At 40.9% G+C, this 22635-nt stretch overlaps 1 protein-coding gene across 2 annotated transcripts in view; it reads right to left on the reverse strand.

The window, feature by feature from the left end:
- The window catches only part of LOC111873049 (ras-specific guanine nucleotide-releasing factor 1), a 233642-nt gene that overhangs the window by 51389 nt on the left and 159618 nt on the right, over positions 1–22635 (reverse strand). For both annotated transcript variants that reach the window (XM_023867418.2, XM_023867417.2), the window contains exons 4-8: positions 21446–21593; positions 12624–12883; positions 6346–6575; positions 4217–4410; positions 2834–2959 (exon numbers count right to left, since the gene is read on the reverse strand). In XM_023867418.2, coding sequence (XP_023723186.1) covers positions 2834–2959; positions 4217–4410; positions 6346–6575; positions 12624–12883; positions 21446–21593 — 958 coding nt within the window. The remainder of the gene's footprint in view (positions 1–2833; positions 2960–4216; positions 4411–6345; positions 6576–12623; positions 12884–21445; positions 21594–22635) is intronic.

Below are 22635 nucleotides of genomic sequence, written 5' to 3' on the forward strand. Positions count from 1 at the left end.
ACATGAATTTATATTCATAGGTGTTCATGCGTCTCTAAGTCATGTTACGGTTAACTGTGGTTTCTGTAGGGCTACCGTGAGAATATTACGGAGAACATCCCGAAAAAAAAACAAAAAAACACTAAACTAGTTCTTATACTTGTATATCTCGATTTTAATTTTCGAATTGGGATATATATTCTCTGACGATTTAATAAAATGCGTCATTACCAAGAAAATAAGTCAGTCATATTAATTTAGGTTGCTCTTTTCTTCTTTCTGATACCTTCCCATTTTCAGACTTCGCTCGTTTCCCAGCTGACTAACTGCCGGTCATTCCAAGACCCTCCCTTCAAAAGCCTTTCCTCCATCTCTCAACAAATTCATCTTAGCCGTTGTATTTTTACATGCTCCAAGTTATCACACTCGTTGCTTTGACGATCTGTATTTTCTCATTATTTCTATATATACTCACTAGCACAACGTTCCGTTACAAATCTCCTGCATCTTGCACTTATTGTTTAAGATTTACGTAAATTTTTATATGAACGATCTGGAAGTAAGAATTATGCACCATAAATTTAATTTTCTTCGTAAGTCACATTTTATCAGATACAAAACCAGAACAGAGACTTCTCATACATTATTTATTAAAATGGGAAATTTCAATTTCTGGAGTATAGAAAAAGTAGAGTCACGTAATCGACATAGAGCGTGATACAGAAATATGATGCAACCAGTGTTACAGTTGGTGTATGTAATGAGAAATTTCCTAATAGAGAAACGTGGGACAAAATGATTCACCAAAGGTAAAGTCCACTATCTACTCTGATTTACCTACGAACACAAACACACCCTTTCATAAGTGTAGAGTCTGGAGGCAGTAATTTACTCCGAAATATAAGCTGGCTTTCACTGGACTGCAAAGCATTGTATCCCGGAAGACATAAGTCTTCATAGCCCTTTCTATTACAACGTCAAATCTAGCACATTAAGCTGAAATGGTGTCATTAAATCAGTGAGACGTAAAACAAAAGCCAGTAATCAATGTTTTGCCATTATTAAGAGGAAAATTATTTACACACAAAATATTAACTTATTGAAGAAGAAATACTTGCCCTAAATTAAACGAAAAAAAAAAATTTTTATCAAATTTGCCAATTCATGAAGTTCTGTATTAATTTATTTTTTTTTAATTCGTTTATTGGAGGGTGGAGTCCAACTGGGTTCACTCGGCACGGTGGCCACTGACTGGCCTATCGTACCTGTCCCGGGTGATAATGATGATGGAAAATTTGGTGGAATGAAGATTGGCAGGGGAAACCGAAGTACTCGGAGAAAACCCGTTCCAGCGCCACTTTGTCTACCACAAATCCCACTTGACCAGACCCGGGATCAAACCCGGGCCGCCGCGGTGGGACGCCAGCGACTAATCGCTTGAGCTACGGCGCGGCCCAAAGCCTGTATTAAGGTCACGCCATTGGACACAACCAAAATTTTATGGCCACGCGAATTTCTGTGATAAGACCAAGACTAGGGCCATTCAATGTCTCAGCCAAATATTTATGTCTTGAAAAATATTAAAATGTTTTAATATGAGAGCAGGACAATTAACTCTTCGAGGTTGTGACCTATATTCGGACTACCTGAAAATTATGAAGGAGTCATAATCAGTTCAGAAGAGAGTTCAATGTGTGAGCAGTGACTCTTCGTTCGTCGTTCGTCACAGCAGAAGAGAAGACTCTCGTGGTTCAGTTAGGAATAGAGCGAGTCGTAGACACGCACTGACTGTGAGCTATCATAACTGATTGTAATTGTAAACAAGTGCCAATAAATCCATTCATCTAATCCAGAACACATTATTATTAGTCACTCAAACCCCGTATACCTGATGATATTTTAAATATTGATTCTGATTTCATTTTCAATGCCTTCAAGGAAGAGTATCAGTAAAATTTAAAGTAGATTACAAATAACAGAGTAAATAATCGACCAGTGCATTTGTTTTATTCTAAACGTGTTTAAATACCAAGAACACAGAAAGAACGAAATTAGAAATCAGTGTGTCAGTGTGTGTGTGTGTGTGTGTGTGTGTGTGTGTGTGTTAATATAGTCCTACATATCATCTGTGACTTTGGTTAAATTTGACGTTTGGATGAAATGTAAAGGACATACAACGACCACTTAACTAACACAAAATGAAATGTTTTGCGTTGAATTAATCTCAACCAATTCTACCGAAACAACAAATGTTTACGAATGACATGAATTCTCTAGGAATATTAAATGTAGTGTTGGAAAATTATTAAAGTAAAACTAAGGAAATTATTTTTACGAAAACGGTTAAAATTCATTACCCACCTAAAATTAATTAATTTCGATGAATACAAATTTATTAAACAAGTACTTAAACCCAGACAGGGCATACAGTGGCTGTAATTTAATGTTACCGATGAATTTCTTTGCGCAATGGAGCAGATACATGTAATGAAGCAACACAAAAATTTCTCCTAAGTTTGTATTTGTTTTCATAATCAATTATATGGCAGTTCTGCTGATCCCTTTCGTTACAGCCCTATTTCTTTAAAATAACTGTTCAGTTAATGCGCACATGAAAACAAATGCCTTATATTTATCATAATTTTTATCAACCAATACTGCTTCTAGTACCGAAGATGACGTAACGTCGCCGCAAGTCAAACAGACTACTGAAAAATTCCGACTGCCGATTCTGAAAGCGACTGATGACCGAAGCAACAGGATATGAAAACACGAATCGAGTGTTGTATGAATGTTACTTTGAGATGCGCCTGGAGCGAGCAGTCGTGCAGTCTCCAGAGGAAGAAGTCCTCACCTCGTCGTGCATCTGTCTCGAAAGGTCCTCCAGCTGTTGCCTTGCGTTCTGCAGACTCTTTCTCTCCACGTGGTCATGTGGAGTATGTGCCAGAAGCTCGTGCAGTGTGATGATGTATCGCGGGATCTGCAACAGAACGAACGGAAATACGTACATTGTCGTAGGAAAACATCACACAAATAGTTGTAATAGTAAACGGCAAGATATTAAAATGAATATAACGGAATGAAGAAACACATAAATTATAGACACATACGCCTTAGTTTCTAGCCCGAGGCCGCGCCATAGCACAAGCGGATACTCGCTGGCTTCCCACCGCGGCGGCCCGGGTTCGATCCTGGGTCTGGTCAAGTGAGATTTTTGGTGGACGAAGTGGCGCTGGGGCAGGTTTTCTCCGAGTACTTCGGTTTCCCTTGCCAATCTTCAATCCACCAATTACTCCACAATCACCCTCACCTATCATCTGGGGCTGGTACAATAGGCCACTAGCCCCACAATAGGTCCCACTAGTAATAATAATAATAATACTCGTACACTCAGGTGCTCGTTTGGAATTTTCGCCATGACATTGGCTATCCTGACAGATTCCTCGCGATTTTCCTTCGTCTTCTCAGGCAAATTCAGGGGAAAGAACTCAATTATCTCATTAACGCTCCCTTCCAAATCTTTTCTAATTTTCATCTATCATCCTAATTATACGAAGCTCAGTATGCATTACTAAAAGCGCAGAAAAGTAATATAGAAACAAAACCCTACTTCCAAAGTGGCCTCTTTGAAATAAATTTTCCGTTTGTGTAATGGTTTCTTGCATGCAGTCTGCCCTCAATTCATTCAACATGTCTAGCCAACTCATCATTCTTGATTCCATTACGGTAATAATATAAATTATTAAGCTCGTCGTTAGGTAATTTTTCCCATTCCTCCACTACAAATTGCTTATGATATCAACATAAAGGTATAATCCTCATTGTTCTATGTTCAAGCATTCTCATTTCTGTTGTGTCAGAGTCTGAGACAAAAAGAATAGTAAAAACTAAATTCCACAAATTATAACTTATAATGATTAAAGTTTAACAAACAAACCCAATTCTGGTCATTATTAAAAATCTGGCAGTAGCTAAGTTGGCAAGACATCCCTGCTTTCGTGGAAACAAAGTATTATTACCGTGTACACTAAAGCCAACCACTGGGCCCCATACTGACTCAGCTGAGCCAATGGCCACACAACCCTTTTCTCTGAGACCTGTTTCCGTCTCATCCACTAGGTTTCTTTCCTCGAGGTCTTCTGAATTACTCAGCACCATAGATAAATGTCTTTAAATCGAATAACTACAATCGAGGAAATTAGATCCCAAATAAAAGAGGGACAGTAGAGCCTCAAACCTGGTGCATGGGGTAGGTGAGGAAAATCTCCAGGCTGCGCCCCTGACAAGCCGGTTTGTTCTCTAGCCTCGCCAGCAAGGCGGCGAACAGGGCGGACTGCTTGCACTCCGTCAGAACCTGCAGGCTGTAGTGGTGGTTGCGTACGTACTCCTGATAGATGCTGAGCATTGGTAACAGCATGTCGAACAGGTCCCCTGGACATCAGAGCACCCGCATAAGAAAACAGACGACTGTCTCACTACAAAGCAACATCTTCACTAATTAAAGTAAGAACTCTGTAGCGTAACACTTCTTCATAGTGTTTGGCATGTACTCGGATCGAATCTCTGCTGTAGTAACTGAGATTTTTCGTGGTTTTACCCCAGGAAAATGGTAAAATAGTATTTCGATTATGCCACTATGTCTTTCTTCCAAAATCTTTCAAGTCACCATTCATTAATAAACACATACTTTGACATTATACAGCCTACACTCTTACAGCGTCTTAATAACAAGCGTAAGAATGGAGGAAATGATTATTTGAAAAATATAATTAACTAATTTAAATACAAAATTATTCAATTTCTAACAAAACAAAACATAATTAAATAACTAAGGAGATATAGGAATTACTTAAGACAATTGACAGGACTATTAATAGGACACTTATATGGTACATCTATGAAAACTGATATTGGTAAACAGTCTCACCTATGAGAAAGTGTCAGCCTTTTGTGACTGCAATGCCCCGGCTGAATTACGGTACTGACACCTGGGGATCCTTCTCCTTAAAAGAAATGACTATCACAATGCCCCATTAAGCAAATCACTGGGCTAAATGTTAGAACGGGGGTGTTCAGCAGTTTGAAGATCGGTGCTGTGCAAGGGTCTTTTAAAGCTCATCCCTTTTATCAAATTTATTCTATTCTGTTCTAACCGACGATAAAACTTGCTTCGTACTGAATAACTAACAGACAAACTGGCAGAGTAATTAACTGACTAAGAAATGAAGTAATTTGCTACTTGGCTGTCTGACTGACTAGCGTTTCCGATTTACTTAAAAATTAACTGTCAAAGAACCGGAGAAACACGAGAAATAACTGACTGACATATTGACACACGAATTAACAAGCTGACTCAGCAGCTGAAGGGACTAACGAACCTACTGGATATTAATCAAGCTTTTAAATGGCTTGGTGGCATTTGACCGTCAACGCTACAGCAAAATAAAACCAATCGAAGTGCTCACATTGGTTTTGTATGGCAGTCGCGTCATGTTTCGGTCCACATTTTGGATCATCTTCAGGCAGTCTCAGCAATTACGTCTCTTGCTATTGAACTGTGTTAATATGGATCCACATTAGTGCTACTCATTACAGTTATACAATACATGCACTCGTCACGAAGGTGCAAGAATTTTTATAATTTAAAATTTAAATTATTTATAATTCTCTTGTCGTTGAATGTAAAATTCTGTGTTGTTTTTGCGTTTTTGTCCCTCATTGTAGGTTGTCACTCGCCCGGGTTTCGCTCTTACACTAACTGGAAGTAAATTACCACGTGTTACTGTCTAAGTTTGGGGTTATTTGTTATTTTTATGCCTCATGGTATGAGTGAGGCGGCCTCGGCATGAACTTGACCATTCATCTCCATCTTTGTGGAACGATAATTAATTGAGCACATGGTCAGATTTAACTTTACCTCTATGCCCTGGTTTATTACTAAACTTGTATAGATGTCTTTATTTATTGCTAGTGGGGTGGGATTAAGTCCCTTGTACTGCGGCCACTTCTGGCCTATTGTACCAGCCCCAGATATAGGTGAGGGTGATTGTGGAGCAATTGATGGAATGAAGATTGGCAGGGTAAACAGAAGTACTCGGAGAAAACCTGACCTAGAGCGCCACTCTGTCCACCACAAATCCCACTTGATCAGACCCGGGATCGAACCCGGGCCGCTGCGGTGGGAAGTCAGAGACTAACCGCTTGAGCTATGGCGCGGCCCTTGTATAGCTGTTACTGGAAACACAATTTCACTCTAAGATAAATATATTAAACACAGTTATATTTTCTCTAATTTATACGCTCTAATTCACTCGCCGTACAAAGAGTCTGGGTTTGCTGGGGTTAGATGCAGATGGGTCATCTTACCAAGAACCAAAGTGGGCCAACTCTCCATTCGAGACGTAAGGCCCTTGAGAAATATCTGGTGGAGGAATAGAACAGTCTCGCTGTTTAGAAAGATGGAGTTCACATCTTCATGGGAGCATGGTGGCTTCTTAGAACTGGCGGCCATTTTGAAAGGTCTCAAGAAACACGACACCAACACCTCCATCTGTTCCATATATTCTTCTTCAGCTTCTACCATTCGGAACACCAAGCTGCAAACAAACGCCTGTAAAAATCTCACGTACCGAAATGGTCATTAAAGAACTCACATTCATTATATGTTTTAGTTGTGATTTCAGAAATAACAAACCTCCCGACATCAGAACTGATGATTCAGCGTCTCTGAAACCAAAACCTGATTCTGAATACGATTCTGAGGTAGTTCTATTTCTCTCCCAATATCAAACCCATTTAATAAAAAGTAAGAAACCCTAAAGCTATCCCTGTAACAAACCTTGAAGGCTCATAGGTTTGTGAGACGTTGCGGCTCCCATATTTTCTAGACAATCAGTTCAGAGATTGCGATGAGGTTGTTAGATTTACGCGCCGGCCGCCCTTTACTCCTCAGGAACACGCCTGGTACTCAGTTCTCTCAGAGGCTGAGTCGCTTTCATGGCCACAGTGCGGGTGGGAAGATTAGGTCAGATGAAAAAATCAATGAACTCATCGAAAATCGATCCCGCGACCTTCTGGCTTGTAGCATAGCACCTCAATCAACTACGCTACTGCGTGCTCCTCCCATTTAATAAAGATGGAAGATTTTGTTATCTTCCAAACTCCTTCTTTTTCTTCTAAGCTACCATTATCGAAAGGGAACTCACGAAAATTTTGTATTCTTCTCTTCCCTCTGCAGTTCGACTTACATGTTCCCTTTATTGATTTCATTTGCGACTCCTTTCTACTAACGCGTAGCCCATGCAGTTAGGAAGTTTTCCGATATCTGAGAAATTAAACTGCCAACAAGACCATTCGTGCGACAGACTTCCAAGAATTTTTTTTAAATGTGTAATTTATTTGCATTCTTTAAGGAAGCCAAAATCAATACGAATGTCTGTTAAGGCATGAATAGCAGTTTGTTAATCTCTATAAGAGTTTGACTTTTTTCACATAAGTCTAAAAACAATAGATACTTTCAAATATTACATACTCTCGCATTCCTTCTTTGAGTTTTCAGAACGATGTCAAATGTTAATCAGTTTAATCAACTCTCTGTTTGACTATTTAACATGTCACAATATTATAATTCCAAAGTAATAAATTTCGTTGCAATAAAAAAGATGTATTAGTTATTCACATGTTGCATGATGGACAATACACAAATGGAAGAGACTAAAGCAATATGTCCACAGCTTCAAGCCTGCGGTTGACATGTATAATTTTTTGTGTTGATATTATTGGGATCTGTTGAAATCCCATTTAAATATCTGTTTATCAAGCTTTGTAACCTGTGAAATCTACAGGAAGTATGCTATAGTGTTCACTTGCTACACGTTTAGGTATTTTGTATCAGTATTTATAGGGTGTCCGGATGAAAGGTGTCCAAAATAAAAAATTCATATCTCAGAAAGTTATTGAACACGTATCCGGTTTATGTCATCGGGAAGGAAAATGAAAGATTTTTTTCTTGCCCGGATTATGCGCATGCGCCGCCACATTTCAACCACCATTTTTTCATTGCTAGTGGGGTGGGACTGTCCCTTGTACTGTGGCCACTTCCGGCCTACTGTATCAGCCCTAGATGATAGGTGAGAGTGATTGTGGAACAATTGGTGAAATGAAGATTGGCAGGGGAAACCGAAGTACTCGGAGAAAACTTTCCCCAGCGCCACTTTGTCCACCACAAATCGCACTTGACGAGACTCGAGATCGAACCCGGGCCTCGGCGGTGGCAAGCCAGCGACTATCCGCTTGAGCTATGGGGCTGCCTACCACCTTCTTAGGAATCACTTGGACAGAGTGATGGCTGGGAGATAGATCGGCAGAAGTGGATGAATTGCTTGGCATCCTAGGTCGCCAGATTTAACCCCACTGAATTTTTTTTCTTGTGGTGTTATGTGAAGAACATTGTCTACAAGGTTAAGATCAACGTCCTGCAACACCTGAAAGCCCGCATAACGGACGCTGTGGTTACGGTAATACCAAACATGCTGGATCGTCTTGATGTTTGTCGTGCCAGCAAGGAAGCCTACGTTGAAATTTATTGAGAAAGATACATTTTTTTTTCCTTGGCACTACAGTCCCAGTGGGCTTAGGCCTACCTCCATGAACTTCTACGTTCACTTGGGTTTTTCTAGACCTTACACATTCGGTAGGACTCCTTGGGCGAGTGATCAGCTCGTCGCAAGGCCTCTACCTGTACACAAACACAGAAAAACGCACACAAACATCCATGCCCTGAGTGGGATTCGAACCCACGATCCAGGCTTCCGAGCGACCGAAGACAGTGCATGCCTTAGACGGCTCGGCTACCGTGACCGGCTGTGTATAAGAATAATATATAAGAATTTAGTTCGTACCTCACAGGAAACAGATCCGAACCCACGATCCCGGCTTCCGAGCGAGCGAAGACAGTGCATGCCTTAGACCTCTCGGCTACCGTGACCGGCGAGAAAGATATATAGTCAGAAAAAATGTTGATAGTTTCCCTTTGTAAAGGTGTAACACATAAATATCTATAATAAATGCTTTCAGAGATATAATTATTTTATTTTGGATACATTTCATCCGGACAACCTGTATTTACTATAGAAATTAAGCCGCAGTTCTGAACAACTTATGAGAATTCAAACTTTCAACGACTAGAACTTTATGGGACATCTGTAATATCACAGTTATTAATTAAGAACTAAACAGCTAAGTCTCTTTAAGTACCTGTTCGCTACAGATTACGTTAATCTCTTTTCCTCTAATGCGCTTTTAAATCTGGTTTATAAACTAAAAAGTATACAGGAGAGATTTCACGTTATTAGAATGGCATTACTGCTTACATAAGTTATTGAATTTTAATGGTTTCATTTCCCTGCGGTAAATTTTAATCTTTTTGTATACAGATTTACATAAGCGTTACGTCTTCCTGTTTAATAAATACATATTTATTCCGACATGATGGAGATGTAGGTATAACGCGGTAAGTTAGAACCTGACGTTAATTCCAGCAAAATATTCAATGACGCAAAAGACGTTCTATTTTTATTTAAGAATATATTACACAAGAACCTGAGTTTTACATTCAAGTTTCACGAGTCGAAGCCCTAACAGGCTGTAATGACGAGACGAGCATGATCTCAGACTTGCTTCAGATTTACGATCATTTTTTTCATTGAAGTCTCCAGACGATCAATGCGACCGTGTAACTTTGTTGGCCCTCGAGTCAAAGTATGATCGCTCCAAATTAAATTATTTTGATCAAACTTGATACTTAGATGTGTCACTTCGGCTTTCGGGATTATGCTGCATAAAGAACTGAAACTTTTCAATGTTTCGGCAAATACACCAATTGCCATATTCAGGGTTAATATCCTTGCGGTTGCTGGAGAGTGGGGGTGGGGTGGAATGCTTCATGTAGATCTGCCAGTGGGCAGTGAGTTGGGATTAATGTTTACAGTTATTGAAATAAAATGTATCTTGTACATTGAAATTCAGTTAAAAATTATCACTACAAACGAAATTCAAAATATACTTTAGTCGCAATAAATGAATATGAAACAGATATTGTTTATCGCCCTTGTTGGTGTCTCCACCTTATCGTGGTAAGGGGGTTTGAGTATGCCAAGGACCCTGAGAGCTATACCAGCGGTATTTTCCTGGATAGTCTCTTTCCACAAACAGAGATACCATGTATGCGACCAGAAGACGAGGAAAAAGACGTAAGATGCTGGATGACCTTGGGGACAGAAGAGGATATTTTTATTTGAAGGAGAAAGCTCTAGATCGCATTAAGTGGAGGAACTGTTTTGGAAGAGACTGTGGACCTGTCGTATGATTACTGGTGAAAAAAATTGTTTGCCGAAAATCTTTTTGAGTGTACGCCGTATGGTTAATAGGCGTCAGTACGGAACACGATTCTTGTGTGTTCGATGACATTAGTCGCCGTCTCCTGATGACACCATCTCACTCACTCACTCATGGAGCTGAGCCCTTCTTCAGAAGCTGCCAATTGTGCAGCTACTCAAGGATTTCCCAGCATTATAGGAATCCGAAGGTTCATTACCGTGTTCACAAGAGCCCTCCACTGGTTCGTGTTCTGAGCCAGATCAATCCAATCCATACCATCCCATCCGATCTCTCTAAGATCGATTTTAATATTGTCCACCCACTCACGTCTTGGTCTCCCCAGTGGTCTCTTTCCTTCTGGCTTTCCCACTAATATTTTATATGCATTCCTCTTCTCCCCCATTCGTGCTACATGCCCTGCCCACCTCATCCTCCTGGACTTCATCTCTCTAATTATACTTGGAGAAGAGTACAAGTTATGAAGCTCTTCATTATGCAGTTTTCTCCAACCTCCTGTCACTTCATCCCTCTTCGGTCCGAATATTCTCAACACCCTCTTCTCAAACACCCTCAGTCTATAATCCTCCCTTAATGTCAGAGACCAAGTTTCACACCCATTCAGAAACACGGGCAGAATTATAGTTTTGTATATTCTAATTTTTGTTTTTGGACAGCAGCACCTTAGACGTGTTTCAGAAAAAAAAACTAATAGCCACCAATGAAAGGAGTATACGAGAATGCATCCGTTTTTTTCTTGTTTGTTATTGTATGGCTAATTATTACGAAATACTGGAGTCAATTTAACGAATTCGCGTGTACGTGCCTTTATAACCAGAACTTCAGAATCGAGACGAGGGATTACTGAGAGTAAAAGGACTGCCTATTGGCTGGAAGACAGCTGCTCAATTATCGGTAAAGTAACCACGTCCGAGTCGTTTCTCGGATCCAATTAATTTCGAAACCAATGAATGCGTAGCTAGAGCTCTGTCCGCGAGCATAAAGTTGGCCGCCCTCCTCTCACTTGTGCCGATTTCGCAACAATGCTCTTCTGAGGCAGACCCAGTTACCACACACTATGATAAAACTTACCGGAGACCACTATCAGGGTCTGGTACACATGGGTGGCGCACAGATTTCTTCCGGGGGGAGGGGCAAGTTTTGCAATGAGGAGTCAGCCGACAATTCGCATACAACTCTGCAATTAAGCCGATGCAGAGACTATTTTTAATATTCCTTTCCAGGAAAAATATTATTATTAAGTATAATTTAATACTTTCAAAATTTCTTCTTTTAGTCTGGTAGGTTAGATGCCTACTTTTCCCCCACTGCTTGTGCATCTCATGCAGTTTTGTATTTTTTTTTCGATCATCTAATCTAGAACCCGTTATTTTTAGCCATGCCAACCCCGATACGTGAAAATATGTTATATTTATAAATGTTAATTTCAATCTCGTTTCTCTTTCGACAGTTCTCCTAGTACGAATTCCATCGTCTGTGGATACACATTTGCATAACATGTCCATTAGTGTGTAACTGTTTCCCAGAATAAATATTTGAAAACCAAACCTTTGGGTACGATTCGCAAAATCAACAATCACCACATATTGTGAACGTTAGACTATACATAAATTGAAAGAGAACAATATGTTAGCACAACAGTTCATGAAGAGAATACGTGGACACAAAAATCACTCCAAATAATGACAGAAATTCTGAATCAGAGTGGAACTAGAACGTGAACATAACATGCTACAGGATTTACGGAATGTTTTTACGAAAGCTTTCAGAAATCCACATCTAATGCTCTGTTTTTTCCCCAAACATTGAGCAACCTTGCCCAACGAAAGAGTAATGGCGGAGGAAAACATTGTAGCATGTTTCGAGCGGTTACCAACACATTCATTAGGAAGAATGAAAGAAAACAACGAGAAATTTCAACATGGACAACGAAGATTTGATCCGGTGTATTAATCCAAAGATAGAAACAGTCTTGGAAATGATCCCTAAGAACTAGAAGGTCTGTCTAATAGTAAAGTGCTTCATTTGTATTCGGGAGGTCCCACTCGAATCACGAAGTTACTATTGACTCTCTTGTCCGAAATACTCAGTGGTATTCCTCAGCATATCCAGGCGAATTCCAGGAAAGTCATTTCAAACAAGCCGTAACGCTTTCTTCTCGCTTAGCCGTAAGTGACTGTCTCTTTGTCTTTCTCAACACTAAAATGTGCAGCGGACAACATTTGTAACTTTACGTGACTGATTTTTACCTGTTCCGTTTGCGCATGCTCTCTGCGTGAGGTGATTTGATGTACTGCTCCACTATTTGCTTCCAGCGTCTGCGACAGAGCCAGCCCCTGAAGAAACTCTGTACCTTCTTGATCTTCCGAAGTTCCATCGTCTCCTGGCAGCTGGTAGCAGTGGACGCCCCTGAGCCCCCTGCACTGGGTTGAGAACTCAGACCACTGTTGAGACTTGCGTTGGTGCTGTATGAGGGTACTGGACGCCACTCCTTCTTCAGCGCACATAGCTGAAACATAAAGCAATCATGAGCAGTCAGTAGGCATTCGTGTCCTCTTTATTTCTCACAGAAGAAAGGAGAAAGGAAAGTCGCCAGGAAGTCAGACACACACTGAAGATATTAGGCAGTTTGAAGTGGCAATGTGTTCCAAATTTCGGCTAATTTTGAACTACATCCCAGTCGCAATTAAATAATCTTCCATATCAGCGTTGAACAATGTCCGTCTCGAAACATAATTGGCCGACTGTGACATGTAGGCTAGAGGCGTTGCTAGTTATGTTATTTGTTTGTGGGCCTCTCTATTCCCCCAATGTCCCTGACTAAATTTGCATTTTCGATATATATCGAGTTCAAATGAAGAACTGGCAACTGCGTTTGCAGTTGCTAGGTCGCATGTAGGCAGACCCAGAGATCATTAAATCGCGGCTTCCCTGTAGGTTTCCGACTTGTCCAACACGATGATTTCGTCCGTGTTTAGGCCCACTCGACGGGCACTGTGAAATAAGTACAGGTTAACTTTGAACTATGAGAGAACAAGTGCATTCTAAGTGGTGTATAATACTCAGAATTGCTGGACTTTTGGTCTTTGTCCATCGTCCGGTATTCCAAAAACTAGAGAATAGATATTTCACAATGAATACTCAATACTGACTGTGTGAAATATGTAAAAAAAAAAAATCTATAACTCTATCCAGTGTAGATTAAGTTGGAAAAAATAGTGTTTTTTTGTGTTGGTACGATATGGAGAATTTATCTCTCGAATTATGACTTCTATTCTGATAGTCCTCTGGTGCAAGAATCCATACCTGTGGAGTTTTTAATATTTTCATATTTTGTCTTAGCTCTCACAGATGGTTTGTGGTATGCTTGGCTTGTACACCCTATCTGGTGTTTGTAAATGTAAATGTTTGTAAAACGGAATTGCGTTTAATCTGCTTTAGTCTGCTTAAACTTATTTATTCTAATTTGGTCCATGATCTGGAACGCTCTCAACTTCTTACACAACGAAAAGAATATGCAGGCACAGCTGCGCGCCACATATTGCCTTTTACTCAAAGGATTACTTTACAATACCAGTAGCTTGACTTCACATCATTAAATGGTAGGGTATACGAAGTGGAAAGGGCGTAAAAGGTATCATACTTCATCTGAATGAGTTACTAACCTGCCATTTTACTGGAGGGACTGAGGAAAACTATGAAAACCACCAGTCAGGACAGCCAATATCCCAGTCTATATTCGAATAGAATACATCCAAAATGTTACCAGTACAGCAGTCCGCTCGCATGAAAGGAATATTCATTTTCTTGTTTATGTTCTTGTGTGGAAGATCCAGAATATTAGTAATTAATGTGAAATAAGACTACATGAGACGACCCGAAACTGCAAAGGTTGTCAGTTTAACTCTAGAAAGCCAAGTAGTTACTATTTGTACCACCTGCTTTAATATAATAAAACTCTGCGTTCTGCCCACAGAGTGTACTTGGGTGTTTCGTATGGTTCTCACAACAAACAGCGGGTTTTCCCCGAAAACCATTAACCAGCTGAACTTTGTATGGTACATGTAACGTGTTTTCTGTGAGGTACGTACAGAATTGTTAATTAGAAGATATTCAGTCTTTAAGGGCTCAGTGTAATGATAATGAATAGAAACTAGAAGGAAAAGCAAGTATGGATGATAAGGCTTCAGGAAAGTTAGAATATGAGCAACAGAAGACAAAGAAGACGAAGTATAATTGACAATAAAACAAAAAGTAGAGCCTTCGGTGTGAAGACAAAGTAACGAGAAGAATAAAAAAGACATAACGCTGGTGTTGCAGTCTGTCAGCAAGCGCGAGTTGGTTCCTCTTATAAGCAAAGAGAATAATAATTTGGTACATGTCAATACCGCAGCGAAGAGGGACAGAAAATGTTTTGTTTCAAAACTGTCGTTATAATTTGAAACATCAATGTCAGTAGCAGATAAAATACTTGTTTTCTCATTCTTCCACAAAGAAATTTGTAGAAAGTTTTTTATGTAAATTCCTTCTAGCTGTTTCCTTTAAGCAAAGAGGTGGGAACACAAAGCACTGGAAAATAAGGCAAACTTATTAAGATGTTGTTCTGATAAGTCTTTCAAGTCTTTTGCGCCGAGCATTCCAAATGTTACTTATCTTCTTGTGTACTGCATAATTCGAGATAAAATATCTATCTACTTGAATTCCTTCGGGTGGTGTTTCCTTGTAGCAAACACGCGCCAGTGAGCTGTATAAAGGCGCGTCCACATTACTCGTGTTCGTGTGACTCGCTATGCTCGCGAGTAATATGGTCGACATGACAAGTCACGAGACAAGCAAATTTTAAATTTATAATTTAATAACTATAGCCAATGAATTAAAATACGACTACAGCCTATACACACTACGAGTAAATATACGGATCCTCACGCGCCGAAGCCTGGCGAGCAACTGAAGTAGTGTGGACGAAGATTTATGAGCACAAATAAAAGCCAGACGAGTCTCCTGACGAGCACGAGTAATGTGGACGTACCTTAAGACTTGCATTAAACTCATATATAAATTTGTTGGCTTTTAGATTTTTACTCCGGCGATCAGAATAGTGAAATCAGAATAGCCGTTCATTGCTAGACAACGAATAGGTAAACACATTCCCGCGGCAACGAATACGTAAGCAACAATCGAGTAGCTTCAATTGCTATGCAACGGGGCTGTAAACATGCCTTCCGAATAATAGAGTGGCTGTGTTTTCTGTGTGGTTCGTGAAAAACGGTTATGAAGAAGTGTTTAGCTGAGGGGAATTGAGTCGCATTTTGAGATGCCGCCCTGACAGGATATGAACTTGGGAGCAGATGAATTGAATTCAGTCCAGTCTTCGAAACTGGCAGCTGAGGGTTCAATTGTGGGGTGTTAACCAACGGGCAACGGAAGCTGAAGAATCTCCATTGGTAAGATTCGTTACCAGGAGTCACTGCAGCGGAATAGCCATTGTGGAGAGCTGTTACCAAGTAAAGACTAGTGAAAGTAGATTGAGAGAACTTGGTGTGGAGTGATTTCTCCGAAATTTGGGGGAACTTACACTGGACTACAGCGCGTTATTTCTAGGAAGATATTTTCTTTGCAGTCTTCATCTTACCTTTGTTACATTACATAGCCTATCTTTTGAAACATCCTAAATGTTGTATGTTTACAAAGACAAGGCTATTCTCCTTTCACCCAGCTTAACGTTTCTCAAAGGTAGTACTTGCTACATGCCCTTTTTTCAGGTTCAGTAATTCATTCTCTAGAGAGGAAAAAAGGCATATTGATCTGGAAGACTGCACAGACTAAGCTCAGTGTTAAAGCAGCAGACCTGCATTCTGAAGATTTCCGGTAGATGGCTCAGCCAAGGCAGCATATACCATGAGGTTTCTGTACATTTTCCAACCGCTACAGACTGGGGTAGAACACAAAAACAGGCTATATCCGCCCATTCCTCTATCCTTTCCGTAAATAATCATAATCTGAAGTAAATCGAGGCTAAATAATAACTGCAGTTGGTACAACGTAGTTACAAGAATGAGATCCTAACTTTGTCACAAAGTGCTCCTCCAAGGTTTCCTTCCCAGAGTGACTTTCATGCAGTATAACGTATCTCAAACTTAATTGAGGTTGGGCCATCATTAGATAGTGATGTATCTTATTTCGTTGTCGTTAAAAGGTGACTACATTGTGTTATATACAGTGGAAACCAACACCACCAAGCTACAGGTATTGTTCCGTAACTTCACCTATTCCCGGTACGACGTACCTTGAAATGTGTTCTAGACAGAAAATAGTAGCTACCACTTGTGCTTCATATTCGGGAAGTACATGATTCGAATCTCGCCAGGGTACTTACTGTCTTTCCTGACTGAGATCTTGTCACGGTTGACTTCGGTCGATGCGACTAAATGCCACGGCATCATCTAGCAAGTGTCCATTGTTCAAACCGCTATTCTTGGATATAAGGAGGTGTTGTACGGTAGCAAGTTCCCACTGTTTTGGAGGAATATTTCACCTCCATTTTCAGGATACCTACTGGTAACCTATCAGACCACAAGGCATCACATTCCAGAGGACACTGATCTTCATATTCACCGTCATAATGATCTCAAAGCTCGCTTGGTCACGGGTTTCCATTCAATATCCTTGTAGTTTTCATTCGACTGCTGGTACAGGCCTACACGTAATGCCGAATTAAAGATCATCATGAATAGTCAATACTGTGGCATTTTTTATTAAGGCAAGAACTGTGAAGCTAGAAAAGACAGCTGTTGCTAGGGAACGTCTCTGCAAACACGACCGTTGCTATGCAACAGATTCGTAATACGTAACAGTGGAATAACTGGGAAGGGGTGTTCTCTAAGAGATCCGTGCGATAGCTAGGTGGCGCGACAATAGAACTGTTGGTAGAGGTCTTCTGTTCGGTCCGCGCCGAGCCTATATAACGAGGAGCAGCTGCGATTACGATTGAGTCTTGTGACGACAGTCAGTGGAGTGGAGTCGATTTGAGCTTAGACTTCGGCAGTTGGAAGCCAACCCGGGAGCTGCGGTGAGATAAGTGACAGCCCGCGAGGACGTGAAGCCGTGAACACAATAGTTGAGGGATCTACGGAGTTGGAAGAAGTTACCAGACAACGACCGGTGAAGACACAGCAGACTGAGAAGTCTTACTACGTGCTGTAATGAACTACAGAGTGTGTGAATTAGCAATAGCGCCATGGTTTGGTGTAGTTACTATCTGTAAGTGTTCAATAAATCCAAATACCGATTGAAACCCCGTCTGTTCACGCATTCACTCGTACAGGCTGAGGAAACCTGTCAGAATACCCGGCCCATATTGAAACTGGATACCTCCCCAATACACGTCCAAGCTCTACTGTTACAGCAATCTGGATATTAAATTAAAATAAACGTAAATATAATTATATTTATGTTATGAAGGATGATAATGTGTGCGGGACATGTAACACGCAAGCTCAGAAATGTACGAAACTGGGTCAGAAAATCTGGAGGGTGGTGACCACTTAAGAAATATTTGTCTAGAGTAGGATAAATTTGAGGAAGAAACTAGTGAAATGCTACATTTGGAGCATAGCTCTGTATGGGGCTGAAACATGGACACTTAGGGCAGTAGATCAGAAACATCTGGAAAGTTTCGAAATGTGGTGTTGGAGAAGAATGGAGAAGATCAGTTGGACCGATTATGTGAGAAATGAAGAAGTGTTAATTAGAGTCAGTGAGCAGAGGAATATCCTACATGAAATAAGAAAACGAAAGGCTAATTGGATTGGTCATGTTTTACGCAGAAACTGCCTTCTAAAAGAAGTTATTGAAGGAAAGATAGAGGGGCGGATAGAAGTGACAAGAAGACGAGGAAGAAGACGTAAGAAGATGCTGGATGACCTTGGGGACAGAAGAGGATACTGTTATTTGAAGGAGAAAGCTCTAGATCGCATTAAGTGGAGGAATTGTTTTGGAAGAGACTGTGGACCTGTCGTCTGACAGATTACTGATGATGATGAGGAGGAGGAGGATAACATTAAGATGAAAATTGGGGTAACATACATTCATCTGGCTCAAGATGGGATAAAGTGGCTGGATGTAGCGAAGACGGTTCCATAGATGGCGCGAATCTCTTGACTATCCGAGAGACTATCAGATTCTCCAGAAGGACTATTATTGAGGCAGCTCTAATAGAGATCTAGAGCACGTGCACGGTCTGTGCCCAGATAGACTGTAAAATATTGCAACCTTAATTTTCCGGTTACAGTTCACCTTATCCAGGCTTCTAGTTACAGTGCTTGCGTCATATCCTGAATGTTCAGGAATCGAATTTCGATTCTCGATGTCATCGGAGACCGCGTTTATGGATCCTGGAGGATCGTAAATTGCAAGTCTTGTTCATGGGTCACATTCTTAGCCAATTATTCTGATAAATCCGTCAGCCACTTTCGATATATCTTATCTTCGGAAAGACGCTTATACCCTCTCATTCGAGGAACTGTGGCACATTTGGAGGCTAGTTTTATAACTTGAGAACAACCTTACCAGACTAACAGGAAGTGATTTCGTATCCTTCCGTCTGTGTTACAATTCCGAAACCGAGCTGTTCTTACCCACTATACTCGTATATAGGACCTTCTTAGTCTTAGTAAACAACCCCAAATTCTTATTTATTTTGTGATAAGATTATGAACTTCTTAGATGTGTTTACTTACATTGATTTCCTTTAATTTATTTAACGAATCTGTCAGTAACCCGACCGCCTATGTGGTCTAGTGGCCAGAGTTCCTGGTTACAGATCCAGAGGTCCGGGTTCGATTCCCGGCTTTACCAGATTTTCTGAGAAGTATTGGGCCTGGAATGGGGTCCACTGAGCCTCGTGAGGGTAACTGAGGAGCTATTTCAAGGAAATAGCGTCTCCGGTGTAGAAACCCGAGATTAACGGTGGTGGGGATCCGTTGCGCTGACGACGTGACACCCTCTATCCGCAAAAGTTGGCACTAACTTCGCCGACAAGCAGCGGTGCTCAGTCGGTATAATTCGCTTGCGTACTACAGGCCACGGAGTTTGTTTTTTGTTTTGTCAGTAACCCAGATTATATGGCGTCGAATTAAGTGGAAATGATATTGATGGAAGAGGTCATGTCCTTATTAAGAGACTACTAAGGTATATGCCTGGAGGGGCTGAGGAAAACAAGCGAAGAACATCAAACAAACAAACATCCTTATGAGATGCCACACAGTGTAATTTGTTTTATAGGTACGAAAGTTACGGAACAGACCGCTTCCTCCATTTACATTGTAGATGGAGGCAACAATTTAATTCGAAACATTTGTAGCTATCTACTAAATTAATTGGTATCACAACCCAGAAGACAGTAATATGATTTTTGGATATGCGTTTCTCACGGCGGCGAATCTCTTCTATGGTGTGACGCCTTACAGTCTGGTTAAATATACTTTCCTCTCTGTTCACATTTGTTCTCTTCGGGCTTCTTTCATGCTTGTATCTAAACCAAGTTCTTCGCACGTGTCTCGCTCTGCTTGCTGTTGGATTTTTAGTGGGTTCTGTCTTGGTTAACCCTCCAATCCTGAAGATGACAACAGTAGGCTCATCCAAAACATTGGTAAACCTTTAGAACAAATCATCGTCGTAGTGAGATCCTCGACAATCTTATTTGATTAAGTTTATACGTTTCATCAAACGGGATCAGAGTACATACATCCATGACAGAGTAGCGTCTACTCGTGCCTGCAGCTCCCCCCCCCCCTTCACCACTACACGTAGGAACATTTCAAGATATGCGAGATTGCGTTTCTCCTCCACTCTGATTTATGCCAATTCCTGGCAGTCGAGGTACCAATGGGACGCCTTCAATTACAAAGCTTGCTCCAGCTCATGGAACGTTGAAAGATGTGTCCGAGTAGCAACAAATTCACCGGAATGAAGTCATTTCCCAAAGGCGCAAAGTTTTAGCTTGGCTCACATATATGTTATTTCTGTGAACGAACATGTTCTATGAACTTTCCTCTCTAAAGCAGAGAGAGTGAGATAAAGTTCAAGCTACCGGACCAGCTTTCCATTCTCAATCATTCGTTCCTTCAACAAACAAACGCGCAGGTTAACAAAACTGTTACTAAGCCTTATACTTGACCGCGCCGTAGCTCAAGCGGTTAGTCGCTGGCTTCCCACCGCGGCGGCCCGGGTTCGATCCCGGGTCTGGTCAAGTGGAATTTGTGGTGGACAAAGTGGTGCTGGGGCAGGTTTTCTCAGAGTACTTCGGTTTCCCCTGCCAATCTTCATTCTACCAGTTGATCCACAATCACCCTCACCTATCATCTGGGGCTGCTACAATAGGCCAGAAGTGGCCGTAGTACAAGGAACTTAGTCCCACCCCACTAGCAATAAAACAACCTTATACTTATTCGGGTAGTTGCTGGTTCCTACCCCGGCAGATGCACTAGATATTCTGCTTCACAGGTACACATCAGTTCCTGTATGCGAACGCACAGATACAATCGTCCCTTTGAGTTTATTTCAATTGGTTACGTTCATACATATCCTGTATACAAAGCACCATATAAATTCTTTCGATTGTGTAATTATTTATTGATTAATCACAAGGTCACTGTTATAAACTGGGAAAATGTTAGTTCGTAACGCTAATTACACTTATCCCTCTTCTGTACACAACACGCCAGCGATATTGTTCGATTGTATAATTATTTATTGATTAATCATAAGGTCACTGTTATATACCGGGCACTAAATTGTTAGTTTATAACGTAATATTCTTGTAGTATTGTGTGTCCATTCTCAGGTAGTTACATGTTATATGTTCTAACCTAGGACCTCCTCGCGGTATGTTATGAAATGTTACCCAGAACCTCGAACTTAGAAGGATTCTCAGTTACAGAATATTGCAGATGCTTAGCGCATAGTGTGAAGACGTGGAAGGGCAGGATACTTTACACAGATAACACCACGCACCAAAGTTATAAAGAAACAGAAACCGGCGTTTTGTTTGTATCGTGGAAGTGGAACTTACCTCGGCACGAAGCTTCTTAATCTCTGAAGCCAGCTCCTCGCACTGTTGCGTGTACTGCCACTTGGCAGTCTTCTCGCTCTCGACTATCTGCAGCAGGTGCAGATGTTTCTGTTCCAGTTCTTCCTTCTGCAGAAGCAACTTGTTGAAGCTGGCAATAAGAAAAGGGATATTGAACTGAAGGCTGGCATGGGAAGGAAAAAAGAAAGCAAAGATATCCATATAACAGGCCATGAAGACCCATAGGCTTGTGAGACGTTGAGGGTCCCACATTATCTAGACAATCGGCTCAAAGATGGCGGTAAGGTTGTCAGCCTTACGCACCGGCCGCGCTTTACTCTCAGGAAAATTATTTACTTAATTCCTGGTACTCATGTCTGTTAGAGGCTGAGTCGACCCCAGGGCCATAGTGCGGCTTGAAGGATTAGGTCAATTGAAAAAAAATCCAATGACCTCATAGGGATTTGAACCCGCGACCTTATAGCTTGTAGCATAGGCCCTGAACCAGCTACACTACCGCGGAAGACTGGCATGAAAGCTACCATAATGATTGACTTGTGAGACATCATTCAGAAATATATTTTTATTTAAAACGGCGATTCGGAGACTGGAATCTGTCTCCGTCCTCAGGTAAAAAGCTTCCTCAGATGGGACCAATCGATATAGTTAGTCCCTATTTCGGGGACTAATAACGGAATAAGCTATTTAATGAGAACGGACATGGAGTCCAGTCTCCGAAACGTCGTTCTAAATAAAAAGAAGTCAATGGATGATGTCCAAAAGTCAATCATTGCATTGATATATAATCGTCAAGAACTTTTAGATTTCATATGAAAGTTAATAGCCTTACGCCGTCACGGGAGTCGAACGGTCTAAGGCATGTACTTTTTTCGCTCGCTCGGAAGTCGGGATCGTGTGTTCGAATCCCACACAAGGCATGTTTGTTCGGTACGCGTGTTTATTCTGTGTTTGTGTTGTCCTGTGTTTAGATAGAGGATTTGCGACGAGCTGATCACTCGTCCAAGGAGTCCTACCGTCTGTAAAATGATCATGAAACCGAAAATTAGAGGTCAGGGCCCAAGGGGAATGTAGAGCCAGTAAAAAAATTAGCCTTATATTCAGATTTAATTAACTGTAAATCACGAGTGGCTCCTTTTCTTGAGAAAAATAAAATTAATTCTAAATCAGAATCC

This window comes from Cryptotermes secundus, unplaced genomic scaffold (genome assembly GCF_002891405.2).
Source record: "Cryptotermes secundus unplaced genomic scaffold, Csec_1.0 scaffold4, whole genome shotgun sequence".
Taxonomy (NCBI): Eukaryota; Metazoa; Arthropoda; class Insecta; order Blattodea; family Kalotermitidae; genus Cryptotermes; species Cryptotermes secundus.